The sequence below is a fragment of the Pungitius pungitius genome, chromosome 11 (assembly GCF_949316345.1).
Source record: "Pungitius pungitius chromosome 11, fPunPun2.1, whole genome shotgun sequence".
NCBI lineage: Eukaryota > Metazoa > Chordata > Actinopteri > Perciformes > Gasterosteidae > Pungitius > Pungitius pungitius.
Window position 1 is genome coordinate 295,824 of NC_084910.1, and position 17,814 is coordinate 313,637.

Consider the following 17,814-nt stretch of genomic DNA (forward strand, 5'->3'; position numbering starts at 1 on the left):
TGGAAATGTGCCTCTTTTGGGTTGACTGGTTTCTTCAGCCACTCACTTCATTCTCCTTCAGATGCTTTCAGGGTTTGCACTGAGGGAAAAAAAACCCAAACATTGACATTTAAAACATCATTTCAACAATTCTGTTTTTGTAACGGTGGAGTGGAATTTTCTGTTTGAGTTCCTCTGCTATCCATGGAGGATAAAAGATGGCCTTGGAGCCACACAGTTTCTTATCCTCTTCCCTTTGTTCAGCTCCTTCTATTCAATTCCCTTTTTTCACCTTCTGACACTAATAGTAACATATTTATCTGCTTAATAGAAAGCCAATTTAGTGTGGCCATTAAGCCATGCTGAATATTGCAGGAGGCCATTGTTAGCGCTCTGAAAAGATATTTAATGCCTTTTCTAACATGGATGTTTTGGGTGCTTTTCTCAAGGTGCAAAGTATTAAAATGGAATCATGTTTTTCTGCTTCGTATTCTGTTCATTTGTGTCTACAATGAAAGAGGATTTGAACAGGCTAGTGTCTCATTCCTCCCCGACCCTTACCCCTGCCAAATCCTCGATTTCTATGATCACTGATAATCACCGTAGAAAAATAAACACACACACACACACACACACCCTGTCCAAACAGAGCCCTGTGCCCGGGGACAATGTGTGTGCGCTGGTGTGCATTTTGGACATGTTTGCGTTCGCTGATTGGACCACATGTTGGCTGCTTATTTCCTGTGATTTTCCACAGTGGAAGAATGGGCCTCATCAGCAGCGCTGCTGCCTCTTTACATCGATGCGTTTTAGCCATTGTGACAAAGGTGTGTGCAGAGGGTGAGTAAAGTAGGGCTCACAGGCGACTGCTGGTGTCACGTAGCTTCAAGTCATCAAGTCACAGGGTTAGTCACTCCCAACCTTCTGTTCCTGACCCAACGGGACACTACTGTAGTTCATAATAAATGCTCACACGAGGAGCGGCTCTCACTCCTCTCTGACACAACTTCGGTTTGGAGATCAGACAAAGTCCGACGATGCGTTTTTGATGACACTAGTCTTCATACTTGGTAAAAACCGCACAGCACAGCTTATTGGGGACTCGCCTTGTGCAAAAGCACTCGCTTAAGAATAAAAGATTCCCTTTAAAGAGAGAGAGAGAGCATTATTGCAGATTAAACGTCTCCTGACAGCCAAAGGGGAATGTGATGGAGAGAGACAAGGGCAGGAACGGGTGGAGACGGGACGTCGTTTGCTGAGTTGAAAGCTAATTAAATCAGGCCTATGTGCTCTTTTGTAATTTGAATTCGGGCTCGCAATTACAGTGTGGAAGTGAAAAAGGCCTATGATAATGAGGAGCCACAGACACACACACCCCAAAAATTGAAGTGGGCATGTGTGCTCCAACAAGACTCCCTTTCAATTTAATGTAATATCACCACCACTGGGGTTCATGTGCTTCTGTCCATATCTCTCCTTCATTTCCAAACGTTACACGGCTCTACTTGACTGCACTTTGACTTTGTTGGTCATTGCTCAATGATCTCATCTTTTCATTTCTCTGTTGTTTTTGCCCCTTGAGGGGGGGAAGTGAAAATGCTTCATGTGAAGCAACGACAACAAAGGCAGAATATATGCTGGTGGGCTTCAGAGAAGTAGCGTTACCGAGGAGTGAGGCTTTCTAATCACATACATGTGTGTGTAGGACTGTGGGAATGCATGGACGCACACTATACCCACAATCCCTTCTGATATAGCACTTTAGCACACACCCACAAAGGAATTCCCATTTAACTTTTTCTATTTTGTTCCCAACACACATATAATCATATGCAGGCACACACACACACACACACACTGCTAGATGTGTGCGATGGTGGCCTTTCCTGCTGTTTATCAAACCAATGTATGGGTAGTTTTCAGCTCCACTGGTCTGAACATATTATTCCATTTCCCTCTTCCCCACTGCTTAACACACAAATACATGCTTGGCGCACACACATACAAGCACACGCACGTGCACACACGTCCATGCTCTCCATCCAATGTTTTTTGTACTCGCTCACCACGAGAGACTTGTGCTCCCCACGGTAAATCCAAAAGATTGATGTGTCTCCTTGGACAAAATGAGATTGTGTGTCATTACAAGGCATTACACTACAGAGCCCCCGGCTAACTGAATTAGCCCCAGTGTGTCACAAGCAAACACGGTTTACACTCACACAACCACACACACACACACACTGCGATCGCCATACAGACAATTTGCACAAACCAGTTTATGCGCGTTTCCTTCCTAGAGGTTGTCGACGTTGACATTGAGATGAGTCTTTATTTCTGTGACTTTTTCAGTGCAGTCACCTTATGATTACATTCACATTGTTGCATTGGATTAGTCCAGAAAAACTGACCCTATAGTCTTCTAGACTGTGAGGTCACAAACCGTTGCAGTAATTCAGATTAAGTGCGAAGTGCTTTATTCTCATAGAATTCAGTTTCCCAGCCTTGTAAAACACCTCAGTGAAGTCTTGGCAGAGGGACTTTCCTGCTCTCTGGCACATGATAGTTAAACCTACGCACCACCTCAGCACTCGGTGATGTAGAGACATGTGCTCAATCAACCCTGTGAAAAGGTACTAGTGCATTTTACAGATCTGCAATACAAAGATGTAAGTCTTATGCATCATTCGATGACTTATCTAATACTTGCAGTTATCCTTATCGCTCCCCTACTGCCAGTAAGTCAGTAATGGGTCGGTCTAACGCCACGTTATCAGATGTCTAGTGGGTCATAATAAACAAACATTAGGCCATTCTTGTCCACTTACAATGGGCCCAATGATCAAGTACAAACAGCGTCTCAAGGTCAGTCCGTAGACAAAACCAGAAGTTGGGAAAACACATGTGCTGGTGGTTCCACACACATGCTCTCCCCCCCCCACACACACACACACACGTGTTGTGATCTTTCAGACAAAACAACAAGCAAGGCTGCTGTCGCAGTTGCAGAAAATCTGAGGTTGGCATGTGACCCGTTTTTATAAAACGCGCACACAGTCACACACACACGGACAAAGCTGTTACAGTGTGCGGCACGGAGAACACGACTAAATAACAGAATTTAAAGGGTCACACAGGGTGGATTGAGCCCTGAGAGGACCATGCTCCAGCTGCCTTAGCGCACACACTGATGGACACACTGGTCTATTCACAGATGAAAGGAAACATGCAACTCACAGCAAAAAGAGCAAAAACAATATAGTTTGTGAACTTTGTGGTTTCTTAGTGCGTTACGTAGTGGACAGAAATAAAAACTAAAACTCTTGTCTGGAGAGTCAGTGTTTTACAGTCCTTTCAAAAACAACATTTTTTTCTTTTTTGGGTCAAAAAAACAGACAGGAATTAATATTGGATATGTCTGTCAAATGCTGAATTTATAGGGATCCATCAAGTAATGGCACTCCTACATGTTTACATATATTTCTGTCCACAGAGATGTCCCTTATGGCCACTGTTAATATTCTCATCCAATTATGTTGACAAAAATCAGGTTCAAGCCATATCTGTAGCATTTTGATGTGGTTTCACCTTTTTTTATACAGATGATTCAAATAAGGCCAAACTAAACAAGCTGTGAGCATCAACATTTGGGTTTCGTCCTCTACATTGATCACTGCTTAAAATGAGTGACATCAGACTCAATCTGAGTCACACTAGATCCTTGGTGTGCATGCAAAGTTCCTATGCAACTTGAATGCATCGTTCCTTTACTGTATACTAAATAGGGTTTAACTGAGCCATTCTCTGACTAATTAGACTCTATTCAATGGTCCTAATAGGTCTTTTCTCCATTGTGTCAGCATTCTTTGTTCCTTGACTCCACATTATTTAGCTAACTCCACTTTGACTTTGAGATGACACAACCAGACAAGTTACAGGCTTAAGGCTTTGTTCTGTCATATGACCGCTTTGAGAAGCTGTTTGCAGCCCACCCTCTCCCAGTGTCAACAGCAAGCTGGATGAATAGTCTTAGTTTTGTATTCGTGAGGTTCTCCCACTTCCCCTCCCAGTTTGAGCTTTGTTGTCATAATTGCATCTTTGAGCTTATGGACCCACATGAACACTTGCATGTTCACGTAAATTCTCACATGACCCAGTCTGTTTACACAGAGCCGCTTTCTAATCAACACGTAGAGCCATAAATGCTTATCCTTGAGAAAGCCTTTTCTGGCTCAACTCCCCAAACGTCTGAATGATGCAGCACAAGGGAGCTGCTCCGAAGGGAGCCTACACGGGGGGGGGGTGTGGGGTGTGTGTGTGTGTGTGTGTGTGTGTGTGTGTGTGTGTGTGTGTGTGCGTGCGCAAAGGGAGGTTCACACATATACAGAGTAACATCAGGGCTTTCCTTTCTTTGTTAACTTTTCATGGCTGCTACCACACAATAGTCTCTCACTCTTACACACACACGCCGGCGGCCTCACTTATTACAACACACATTGGAGCGCCACACTGTTGTCAGGTACAGCAGTTACCTCTGTGGTTTAATTAAGTGGGACGAGGCAGACGGGGGAGAGGACTGAAACAAAGGAGGGAAGAATGGAGCCGGTTTGTTTCTCCTTGACTCACCCAGTTGTTGATTTTTCTCAGGAACTGGATCATTTGTGTAATTTCAGCTGCTCCTTACAGGTTCTTGTTGGATGGGGTGAAATAAAATGTAATGGTTTTGCCAAACTGTTATTTCTTATTCCTTGTGTTAAAGTAACTGATGCTCAGCACAACTTGAGAACCCAGCCAAGAGCGTCAGAGGGACAGCAGTCAGTCCGTTCAGGGTGGGTTAGGGTTGCCGAGGTCCAAACTGCTAATGCGGGGTTGCGATACTGGACAAATGCTCAGCAGCACACGCACACACACACACACACACACACACACACAGGCACAAGCACATCATTGATGCAAGCACACACGCCCGAGCAGGCCACTGACTGTCTCTTGAGATTAATGTTGGTGTGATCCACTCAGCTGGGCCTGATCACATTAAGATGGATGGACCCCCTGGTGGTGTGTGTGTGTGTGTGTGTGAGAGTATGTGTGCACATGCAGGGCCCCATCTGTCTTTGTTTTCTCCACAGCGAGGTCCTCTGACCTAGCTGCCATCTCTAGTGCCCTCAACTCCAATAAGCAATACCCTGAGAAGGCGAGATAGATGCACAGATGGAGAGATCGCTCCATTGCAAGTTAGAGTTAGCTGTTTTTTTTCCTCGGTGACTTGTAAAGATGCTTCTGGTGTTTTGTTTGTTCATCATAAGGATTATGTGTATTAGTGTGCACAACCTGTTTACGACCCTTTAACATTGCTAATTGATCTGCTTGAAAGCGGACAGTGGTCCAACTGAGCATCTGAATGTGCAAAGATGGAGAATAGTCTCATCTGAGGAATCCGTGTCGTGGTTAAGAAATAAGATTGAAAAGGTGGGACGGATCAATTCTCTGGACATTCCAACATTAAATATCTGACATTGCAACTTTGCACAAAACACAGGAGGGGATGCGTTCCACAACAAACCAATTTGAACATTGTTGAGAAATTGTAGCTTCTGATCTTGAGTCCCTGTCATAAGCTTGCATTACTGGGGCTGTGTCAAATGATGGTTGTGTTGTTTTCTTTGTAAGTAGATGGACTGTGGCCCAATACTAGTCACGTATTAGTTGGTAAGGGGCTTGTTATTGGCTGAAAACATGCAGGTAGTTATACAAACAGGGTAAATAGAGAAAACATCATTTATATTCACAGCCAGAAGACTATCATTGACTATCATGACCCCCCCAAAACCCACATTGAAGTATTTTATGGTCTTTAAGTTGTTTTCGCCCAACACAACTTTCCTGCAACAAACTTGAGCAGCAGAGAAAAAAAGCAAAGAGAAAAGAAACCACTGTTCTAACAGCAGTGTTTATTTTTAACCTAGGATGACAAATTGGAGGTCAGGCATAAAACCCTAATGGAGTAAATACAAAAGGCACTTCCAACAGTGGCCCTCCTTATTCTTTTCAGTGGTGATTTACAGACAACTCTTGAATAAAAGCCCCCTTCATCCTGAATAAAGACTCTGCTAGAACGTATACCATGCCGGGCTTCCACATGTGATGTGAGGCTGTATTCCTCCTTTTTCAGTTGAATTGTTTTCTGTTTTAAATGTTCAGCTGGAGTCCTTCTGAACACTCAGAAGACCCCAGTTTAAGTGCCGGCTTTCATTCTCAGGCGTCTGCTGTGTTGGGAAAGTTGATGAAAAGGTTTCATGAGAACGTGAAATAGTTTTCTCTATCTGTCTACTTGCCATTGTCTCCTCCAGCCCTGCTATTTCCACAGTTCTTTTGATTCAATGGAAAATTGGCCCTAAAGGTCCATTTTTAGCTGTTATTTATGTTTTAAATAGTTGGTTTGGTTTTATGAAATAAGCAAACCAATCATTAAAAGCAAATGTGGTGTTTAGATTATTCCTGGTCAAGTGTATTACAACAACAATCTTAAATCTTGACTCAATCAAGTTAAATTCCCTTTAGTGACTTTCTGCCTACATTATTACATGTTTTGTGAAATGCTTTTGGATTGCCTTTTGTGTGCAACAAATAAGACAAATGTTCCCATATTTTTGGTCTCAGTTTGATGAAGTATGTAAATCATACGCGTCGTCCTCTAATCCTCTCTGTGTGTGTCTAGGTGTCTGAATGCATGCACCTACTGCAAGACCAAGCATGCCAGAGGAGACCTAGCCAGCTATCCCATTGAGGATCTAGTGGAGAGAGCCAGACAGTCGTTCCGGGGTGAGTACATCACTGCAGTCACCTGTTAATATGCACGACACTTCTTTCACAAATGATGCTCGGGTCGTCGAATGTCAGAACGTACAGATTGATAATCTCTATTTGATGGCTGTGGAGTGGGAAGCGCTGCTGTCGGACAACTTAAAGGTGTTAGGGACGCTTAGGGATGACGAGGTCCTGGAGAGACGGTGCCAGATGAGCAGCTGTTGTGGCCTGGCATCTGTTCCTTAAAGAGTAAACTCCAGAGTCCCTACTGGCACAGCAGGCCACGCCGCAGGCAGGTCGCTCAAGGTCAAGTCTACACATTATCCGACAAATCTCACTCCCACAGCATATTATCAGTCTATGCATTTTTAAATAGTTTGTTGAATTTTAAAAGTGAGAGGTTTTCTTCTGAATGTAACATGTGTGTGCTACATCTGTATCAGCATGCTGCGAAACTAAATCATAAGTAAGGAAGTCATCCCACTCCCATCATTCTTTCCTCCCGTTTTAGAATTCATACCCAATGCAACAGGCTGATTTCACATTGTAGCTGCTTCAGCCTCATTTATTCAATGTCAGCAAACAAGACGTTGTCCCTCTATATCCCACTTTTAACAGCACAAGACGGTAGATGAAAAGCAGCCTTTTTTTAGTGCGACAGCAGCCAAATGTCATCGTGTGTTTATAAGTTCTATGTTGTGAACATGCAATGGTTGCTTTGAGGCAGCCGACACACTTCATGATTTTGTTTTTCTTCTCATGGCCACTTTGATATTTCTGTTTCTGTTGTAGCCTTTGAGTAAAACAACACAACAGCAATGTTGATACCTTTACCAATATTTAATTGATCAATACGCAATTAGTCATGCAATGGTTCAATGTGCTCTGTTGATGGCAAACAGCCACTTTTTAAAGTATAGCAGTTTATGTCTTGGAAAGGAAAACCATGAATCTACCCTTGACAAGGACATGGCTTTATTAGTCCCATTCAGAAGTCTCTAAAACAGCTGCATCCATGCCACTGCAGTGCCTGGGGGTGGGCAGTCAAGGGCAAACTCACCAGCTGCTTTATCCGGGGTGTGTGTGTGTGTGTGCGTGTGCGCACACATGCTGGATGTAGGTACAGGTCAGATACACCTGCCCTTTACACTAGTTTAAGAAAAGTTGCAGGACATGCTGTTGTGTGACTAACAGTATTAACCTGTACTACTGTCTTGTAACCTAAAGATTTGGGTCAAATTTAGGTCCAGTCTCCATGACAACCCCAATAGATACATATATTATTATTTAAACCATATAGTCACCAAACCAATGTGCCCAAACCAATTAGCATGTTCATGTTAAAATGTGTGACAGACTTGGTAACTATGACACAAAGCAGGAACTTCAGACATCAGATAGGCGAGTGTGTGTGTGTGTGTGTGTGTGTGTGTGTGTGTGTGTGTGTGTGTGTGTGCGTGTGCGCAGTCCGTTAAAACGCAGGAAACATGAATGTCAGAGACGGTTAGTTTTTGTTTTCCAAACAGAGGAAGAGGAAGCTGGAGGTCACCTCCTGTCATGATTTACAGGCCGTTGAGACAGTGACGCGTCGATGGGCTTTGAGAGAGATGAGGTTTCACTATCTGTCTCTCTATGGTGGATACGTGTGTTTAACTTGTCAAACCTGTCAAACGACAGAATGGGACATAGGTTTATTGTTGGCAGGTATTGGATTTGACATGCCCAACGTTGTTTTTATCACCTTGAACTGAAAATCGTGACGTTTTCCTTAACTTTTAAATCTGCAACTCTTAAAAGGCCTTTAAATCTGCACAGGGGCACCGCGATGTCTCTACAGAATCCACCATTGGTTGCACCAGGTGTCACTAGAATTTAAACAATGTCCCTTTAAAGCGGCTTGTTTAGCTGTTCTCAGCTTCAGTCATTTACATTTATATTTATATTTAGTGGCCCCCAAAAAACACCGTAGGACACAGTTGGACAACTTTGTTGCCTGGTTCTTGTTGTAATTGTTTCTTGCCCACACGGGGATGATGAGACGGGTTCAACCAAGGCATATTTAGGCTTCCGTACCTTTTGGCTATTGAATGTGTGTGTATATATATATATTGTGTGTCACTTATAATGTATTCATCGTTTGTTGAGCAAATATAATCATCTACTACATTTATGAACCAAAGGCGCCTATTTACTCCATCAAATAGTTTTGTTCGGTTTGGAATTCCATCACGTCTCTGCAGCGATGCTTCTCTCGCTCTATTAGAAACCTTTTCTTATCTCAAACAAATTGAGCTTCACAAATAGGCCCCGCAATTTGATTTGCTGTTTGATGTCTTTTGAATTAAAAAAAAAAGGCTGCAAGTATAAATGCTAATTTTGATTGGCCAGTCAGCCTGAGTTAGGGGTATTTGATTGGTTTATCCGGGAGAACTTTGAAAGGATTTATGGGATTTATTCAAATGCGATTTGAGGTAAATACTCCTCTTTCAATCTGGGAAAAAACAGAGTGAATGAGTGCACAGCTTTTAGAAATAATCTGAATTATTCAAATGTATGAATGTATAATTTTTAACATCAGAGGGGTTTGTTAATGTATGCAGGTAATGGAGGCTGGAGATGTCATGGAAAATGACGTGGTTGTGGGTGTGTATGTGAGCAGAGTGCGGGTTTGTGTGCGTGACAGACTTGTGAGTGAGTGTGGGCCGGACTGTGTGTCGGCACAGAAATATTCTACCAGATTCCTCTGGGTGAGCCACTCTGGAGATGGCAGATCATCATCTCCTTGAGTTGAGTAAAGTACATTGAAAGTAAACAACTTCCTCCTCTTTCTCCAATAATCCTTCAAGCTGGAACATCTCCTGCCTTCACACTGTTCCTTGCTTCTTCCCCTCCTCTTTCCTATGTCGGAACTGTCGGCCATAATATGACAATAAATCTATGAAAGGTATAAATGGCATCATCAGCTTCACAACAACTGCTGTTGGGACGGATGTGATTTTTGTGTCTGATGGCGATTTGGTTTTAGTGGTTGAGGGAAGGTTTTTCTTTTGACGTAATTGCTCCCCTTGTCTGTGCATTAGATGAACTAATAGGGTTGACTTGGTAATTTAAGGCTGTCTCCCTGCTGCATGGACAGGCTGGAAAGCAGGGAATCACCGGCCATTGCACAATTATGGACAAAAAGGCTCACCAGAGGAGAGCTATGATTTTAAATTGTAAGCATAACAGTAAGCAAAATAAATTCTACCTAACGCTGCGGTCAGTGGTCATGTGATGGTGTGTGACAGGGCATATAATTAAGTATGGATGTGTGTCTGTCAAGGGACTTGCTATCCCGTTTAAAAATAACATGCATCCAACCGTGCACGCTGCACAAGATGTTTCTGTTGCCCATTAAAAGTTGCCATAACTATGTGAACATTTGTGGTCGATAAAACGTGCCGTGGTCCCCGTTTCTGTACTTTTCCGTAAAATGTCATCTTTTGTTTGATTAAAACTCTGCAGGGTCCTCCTCTCCCTTTCAAGGCAGCACTGAAAGCCTCTCTGAAAAGGCTGTGACGCGTGTAGGCTGCCTGTCATGTGACCACGCAGGCTGCCCGAGAGGAGACGGGATCCTTCCGCCGTGTACCAGAGGGAACTCTATTTTTGTTGTGGCGGTCGCCCTGTAATTTAAAAATGTCAGATGGGTGTTTTTGAAATGGCCCGATCCAAAGCAGGAGGTGACGCTGCACAGGTACCGACGCGCTGCTGTCACTCACGAACACTAACACCACACACTTCATTAGTGCACACAGGTTTCTGAGCCATCATCAGATTGTTATTTTTTGGGGGCATCGTGACAACACACAGGTGAAACCTGGTATTGTCCGTATCACTCTTTCTTTTTGTTGTTGACAGCTGGTGCTCTGCAACTTTTTGATATACCTTTTTTTTTTTGATTTTTACCCCGGGAAAAATTAATTTTATTCACAATAATCTTAATAAGCCATTTTATATGTCGCCATGCTGCATTAAGAGCAAATGTACCCACTAATGTTGAGAGATATTTGCTTTCACTCTGATTTTCACATGACTGATGGCATCAGTGTCAAAGGCGGATATTAGCAGAAATGGCACGGCTTAGTTTTGTGGTTCCAGCTCGATTTGACATGTGACAGATATGTGGCCTAGCTTGTTGCCTAGCTAGAAACATCTGTGACAGGTGTCAGCTCCTGTTTACCTCTGCAGATATGTGACACGCGCGGACGAGGCAGCCCAAGTTGGCCCGGAGTGATCCCCTTTGGGTCAGTGGGTCCTCCATGATGGGTGTGAACGTTTAATGGCTGGATTTGAATCCCACCTTAGATCAGATTACCAGAGAGGTAAATTAACCCTTTGGGAGCAGCCGCTCATACGATGTGTCATTTAAATCACCTGCAGGTGTCATGTTCAGCAGCTGGTGACATCAGAACTGTACGTATGTGGATTCTATACAGACCGTAAAAAAGAAAAAAAAGGCTAGACTCTAGTTGGTCTCCTGTTGAATGGGAGGAGTAGGGATGGACAACTCAAATATTGATACGAGCACATTGATCACAGTTGATCGAAGTGCCGTCTATTGGAGAGACCTTGTGGAAAACAGTTGAGCTTGCAATCACTAACTTGAATTCCCTGTGTGTGTGTGTGTGTGTGTGTGTGTGTGTGTGTGTGTGTGTGTGTGTGTGTGTGTGTGTGTGTGCGCGCGTCCACGTCAAATGTATTACCTTCTGGGCAAGCTTGCATGGAGAAGCTAAAAATGGATTTTCTGAATCTCCTCCAGCCCGAGAGGTTGCGGATATTTTTCACACAGACAGAAGTTTCTCCATGTGCGCTTTTCTGCACAGTTCAGATTGCTACAACCGTTTTTCATAATCTGGCTTTTGTGTAGCCAACAAACCCAAAACAGATTTTCACACCCACCCTTACACACTTACACACACACACACACACACACACACACACACACACACACACACACCGGAGTTCAAGCGTATGTCACCTTTATCCAGGCATCATGAACCGATAACAAGTCTTCCATTACTTGACTTAATGTGTTTTTAACTGTGGAGTTTAATGCATTGAGCATGACACACTTATTTGAATACAGCTCTGTGGGTGCAGCATAACTCTTAACATTGTATTAACATTGTAAAGGCTTTTTTTACGACCAAACCTGAAGTTGGTCTGCATGATGCAAATCGTCTGAATGGATGGCGTGTACAGAAGAACACAATCCTATTCTACTAATCTACTAACAATCAGATACTAAGAATACTGTTGGACTTTGGTCTCCAAAATCTTCCAAAAGGTCCTGGAGGAGCTATGGATTAGTCTTTATTTGGTCTTTAATACTTTGTGCTTGGCAACAAACTGTTGTGAGTGAAATTAGAAGCTTTTTGCAGATCCATCCAAGTCCATACCATCCTTTACAAGGAGTCAATTCACTGGGGGGCCCAGTAGACATTTGATTGAGATTGAGCTGTGATTAATAACACACTGTAACAGTGACAGGGCTCTGTGGCATAGCGGCACAGCCAATGTTAAAATGATTAGGCGTGTTAGTATTAATAATACTAAATATATTCTGTTCTCTATGGATAAGAAACATGTGCTGATGGTTAGTCCCGTTCATCCACCTGCAGCTGGACAACAGGTCAGCGCTGGGTTCTGCTGCTTTGGCAGGTTGCAGTGAACTGATTGCCAACCAGTTTTATGCTTTGTTTTTGTTCCTCAACCACAGTAAGTACATTTGAGATGGAGCCTCGTCCCTCAGCCCCTTTGTCCTCCTGGTCTCGTTGTTGACTACTGGTCAACGTGTACTTCGGACACACTCGCTGCAGACGGGTATTTAAGGCGAGGTTTGGACGACCTCATCATGCGTGTCTGTGAAAAGGCTCACTGCCGCTCTAAAGGAAGGAGACACTGCTTCTGTTCTTTCTTGCGGCCGCTATGGGACCATATTAAATATCTTTTCTTTGGCTCTTTCTCTAGAAGTTGAAAATAACTGCCGTCATCTTTCACTCGCTTTTCTGCCGCTGTCTTCTTGTTTGTCCTCTTTTCATCCTCCCTCCCCGGGCTGGACAAAAAGGCAACGCAGGGCCGTGTGTGCGCGTGTTTGTTTGTGCGCGTGCGGCGTCTTGTCCTGTGATTTAGTGCCAAGCTGGCAGCAGAGGCGAGTGAATAGGGGGCCCCGTTTCACACAAAGGGAGCACGGGACACACACCAACACACACTCGCAACTCCCAGTCAAAGCCAGACTGCAGGCCACCAACTGCACACCTGGCAGGCTGCTATTATGTCACCAGTGTGTGTGTGAGAGATTGTGTAAGTCCAGCAGACGCCATCTGCTCTGTCCTCTGTGAACTCCACACCCCCCCCCCCCCCACGATATCAAAATACACTAAAGCCTCTGATAATGTCGTACTTTTTAACTGTAGTATCCTCCCCCCGGTAGCTGTATATATCTGAATCAGTGGTATGTTGTACAGCTCGATGAGTCGTTTGTCTTGAGCTGTGGTTTTAGTGGTGTTAAAGACTCTAACAAATGCCGTCTGTTTTACCTCCCTGTACTCTTTAACGGCTCTGTAATAAATCTACAACTCTATACACAGTCTTAAATACAGTTTAAGGTAACTACATAAAATGTAAACTATATGAATAATTACTCTATAAATTATACGGTTCTACCGATGTTCATACAGCATTGGTTTTGTTGTGTGAGGTGTTTTCTCACAACAGAAGTGTGTGTGTGTGTGTGTGTGTGTGTGTGTGTGTGTGTGTGTGTGTGTGTGTGTGAGACACTTTCAGGGCACAGGAGTCAAGTGAAGAGATTACAATGCACAACAGCAAATGTTATAGTATGAAGATGGATAATGTGAGGATTAATACGGCAGAAGAATAGCAGCATGAGCAAGTGAGCGATAGGTGACGTTTCCCTGAGATACGTGTTTTGGAGAAAGTAGTTTCTCTCTGTTTCCATTAATTCCCTCTCGTCTCATCTCTCTTCTGTAAAATGTTTCTCTTCTGACCCTCTTATTTTTTGTCTTTTCTCTCACATGAAGGCCATGTGTACACAATATTCCCCCCCCTGTGTGGGGGAGGGGAGAGCAGCTCCATCTTCAGCCAATAGGTGGCAGTAGGACTCTTAGATTCACACCCGGACCATGTGCTCTGCTCACTGGCCTTGTTATTGTCTGGTTGTCTTTACACACAGCAGTCTCCCTCCCTCCCTCCTCTCTCTCCCTCTCTTGCACGCGCACACACACACACACACACACACACACACACACACACACACACACACACACACCAATGCAGGCTTGTGCCTGTTAAAATGTTTAACTGCTGTAAGTCCTCTGACTCACATTTGGCTTTTAGTTCTTCCTCTCAAAACGTGTGTGTGTGTGTGTGTGTGTGTGTGTGTTATGCACACTTCTGCTCGGTTGTTTACATACCAGCGTTGTCCTTGTTAGTCCGTGCCGTTTGTATCACAAGATACAAAATAAAATTCATACTTTGTTTTTGGACCACATGATGAATAAAGAAGTAAATTACTTCCCGTCAGAGAAACAGTTTCCTTAGTTAATCTTGAGGTCCCACTTTTCAATCATCTTGTGATCTCTTTTTGTGCCAACCAAGTAAAAAGAAAAATAACACTTGTTTTTTATATTCTTACATCATATTCAGATCTTTAACTCCAATACGGGTCACAGTGTTTTGCTTTAATTTACACCGTAAGCTGCTGATGTTCTAACAACCATCATTTTCTGCACACTTGTTTCCCCTTTTTCCTTCCCATTGTTCATTGTCAGATCCCCGAGACCTTGGTTTCTGCCCTTGGACCAAGTTACTGGTTCCAAACTAGTAACTTGGATCGTTTCCATAAGCGCACACACACACACACACACACACACACACACACACACACACACACACACACACACACACACACACAAACCAGTGTAGAGCGGAAGAAGAGAAAAAGCTACTAAAGTTTTCAAGTTGGTCTGCTTTGAAGTCTAGACTGGGGAGCTGGAGGAGGAGAGAGATTAATTGGGCCGTTTAATCTACGCAGCCCCTTGTTTGAACCCTTTCAGCTTTTTGGCAGTGCCACAAAACAAATGCCCTTTAGATACCTACAGGGATTAAAGTTTCTGCCATGTGGCATATTTTGTGTACTGTGGATTTGGATCAGCAAGAGGTAAACAATGAAAGTGGGGTATAAATTGGCTTATAGCACCACAGTATGATGGCTTTCTAAGTGTGTTTCTCATGGCAATAAACATATCCACAACTGATACTCTTGTCTCATATTCCAATACAATATGTGTTATTACCACATTTCTCAGGTTGACAGAAGCCTGCCTGTCCCATATTTACTCTCTTTTTAGTTCTGATCTTGGTCTCCACCATCTCCTGAGGGAAATATCTGCCCAGTCACTAACTTGGTTTGTCCAGTGTTTGGTGATTGGTGGGTCGCACACATCACTCTCCGTTTCAACACAGCTGTCTACGGCATCTGGAAACAATGCTGATTATTGTGGGTGAAAAGAAAAAAGTGTATTGTGTTTGGGTCAAGCCTGGGTTAGACTCACTGTATCTCTCCCAGGTCACATATGTAGAAAACAAAGGGACATGGGTGGTTTGGTTGAGCTCAATGAGGAGACATCTCATCTTTTGAGTCCTTGTGTATTGTTGACAGACATGTAGCACATTGACAGTTCATTTAAATGTGATGTCATTTCTCCTTTACCACACGGACATCACATCAACATGAATGGGTTATTCTACCTGTAATCAACTTGAACCTCCCGTTACTTACTCGTTACTGGAAAGAGAGGAGTCCAAACAGGGAGACAATGAAGTCCTGAGCAGTGAGACTGAAGGAGAACAACAACAACATATATTGTGTTTGGGTCCCGTTATGCAGCCGTGTCTTTATTTTAAGTCTCGGAAAAAAGAATGTGCCAACGTTAATGTGCATGATTTCCCCCAGTGTGTCTGAAGCATGGCCCCTTGAGAAGAAAGTCAGAGAAATGAAGAATAGTCAAACAGGGAGAATAATTGGCGCCGCTCATTGTAAAACATGACGTTATGATGTGGTGTTTGTCTGTTTTCCTGCTCGAATGTATTCCATCACTCCATGATGGTATTAAGCGTTCTGTCTCTCCTTTATTATTTGTTGTATCATTTGTCACGGCTGGTTTAGCTGAGTTGTGCGTTGGGGTTGTTATACTGATGGTAGTTAGCAGATCTGAGCACTGAACTAACCAGCAAACGAGCTGGTGACCTCACACACTGTCACACAGTTCAAATGGAGCAATGTGCCCCGTTCACACCTAGCATGAACATTCTGTCTGGTTGATCCACCATGTCGTCACTTGCATTAAAGTGCATCTCTACCAAGTGGCATCGTTTGGTGATGAAAAGTGAAGCCAACTGTTTTAACATCAGTTTACTTACTGCACATATGTATACAGTAGCAGTCAGACGTTGGGACACACCATATCTTTCAATTAAATGAGAAGGTGTTCTGATACTGAATGTGATTAAACACTGAGATTGTTGCATTTTGCATTAGACTACGCTGAGTAAAAGTAGTTAAATTAAATGTACCGCTCAACAGCTACAGAGGTGAAATATTGTTTCACATGTTTTTCAAAGCATAGCTAAAGTCAAGAATCAATCCACACGTCTTAAATGGCAATATGACAATTTTTGTCCAAAACATGTCCATTTGTTTTTTTTTACTATACTGCTTGCCGAAAAAATGCTTTTAATAATACTCTTCAAGTGCTTAAAGAACAAAAGAAGAAGTAGAATCAAACCAGCCAATTATTTTAGCCATTTGGGTCTAATGGGGGCCGGTGTCGTCCTCTCGGGACGAGGCGGAGGGCTCTCTCACATTTGGGGAGTTACTTCTTTGGACTCGAGACCTGAGTGAGCAATTGGGAACACAGTGAATTGGAATGTTGTCCCTCTTTTCTTTCTATTGCCAACCCTGCAAAAGCCTCCTGTTCCATCCTATTAATCCATCAACAGGAAGGACTGAACCTACGATGGGAGCTACCATCATTTTGCACAAATGTCACAGTGTACATTTACAAGAAGACACCCGCGGGGTCTGATTCTAATTTACAGAGCTGTGTGTGTGTGTGTGTGTGTGTGTGTGTGTGTGTGTGTGTGTGTGTGTGTGTGTGTGTTGGTCATTGTCCCCTCGTGGTATATATTTTTGATACCATCAGGGGGTCTCTTCACAGTCCTTGCAGGACCCAGTTCTCACATAATGGACCACCCGTGGCTGCAGCCACAAGCCCCCGGTGTTGGTTGACATGAAAGGGCTACAGGGGGGGACAGCTGATGCACATACGCACATGCACACGTGCACACACACACACACACACACACAAACACACTGCAGTCAGACACAACATTTTTGCAAATGCTGTGTCCTCTAGTGAATCCTCCCTCTGACTGTTTGAACTGAACTCACTCTGCGTTTCAGGCATTGCTTGACCTTTATTTTGGTGTGAAAATAAGTCATCTCATACATGACCAACATTTTGAATATTTAATCACTGTTGAATCTTTTTGTTCCGTTGTGGACCTTGTGTTGAAGTGAGACATTTTGGACTCTTGTGTATTTAGTGTGTTTAGTTCATGCAGTATTTTGCAGGCCAAGTGTTTTGCAATCTTCACTAGTTGCCAAGTGTTCTCTCCCAATGGGAGTAGAACCATAGTGTCCCCATAGTGTCCCCATAGTGTCCCCATAGTGTGCCCATAGTGTCCCCATAGTGTGCCCAGTGTCATGGCGTTTCTAGTCCAGTGATGCTGCTTTGGGGATCAGCCCCCCCCCCCTGCACATGGTCGATGTCTTGTTCACTTGGTAAACAAACCAGTCATTAGTCTAAAGCTTTGCTACACAAAATATCCCTGATGTTTACATCAAAACACTAATATTTACATAATACCATAATGTTTACTCCGTTAACTAAATTCATACACACAACG

At 43.4% G+C, this 17,814-nt stretch overlaps 1 protein-coding gene across 3 annotated transcripts in view; it reads left to right on the forward strand.

Annotated features, from left to right (window-relative positions):
- cdkal1 (CDK5 regulatory subunit associated protein 1-like 1) overlaps positions 1–17,814 on the forward strand; it is a 168,852-nt gene that overhangs the window by 56,612 nt on the left and 94,426 nt on the right. For all 3 annotated transcript variants that reach the window (XM_062565521.1, XM_062565520.1, XM_037454737.2), the window contains exon 8: positions 6,698–6,801. In XM_062565521.1, coding sequence (XP_062421505.1) covers positions 6,698–6,801 — 104 coding nt within the window. The remainder of the gene's footprint in view (positions 1–6,697; positions 6,802–17,814) is intronic.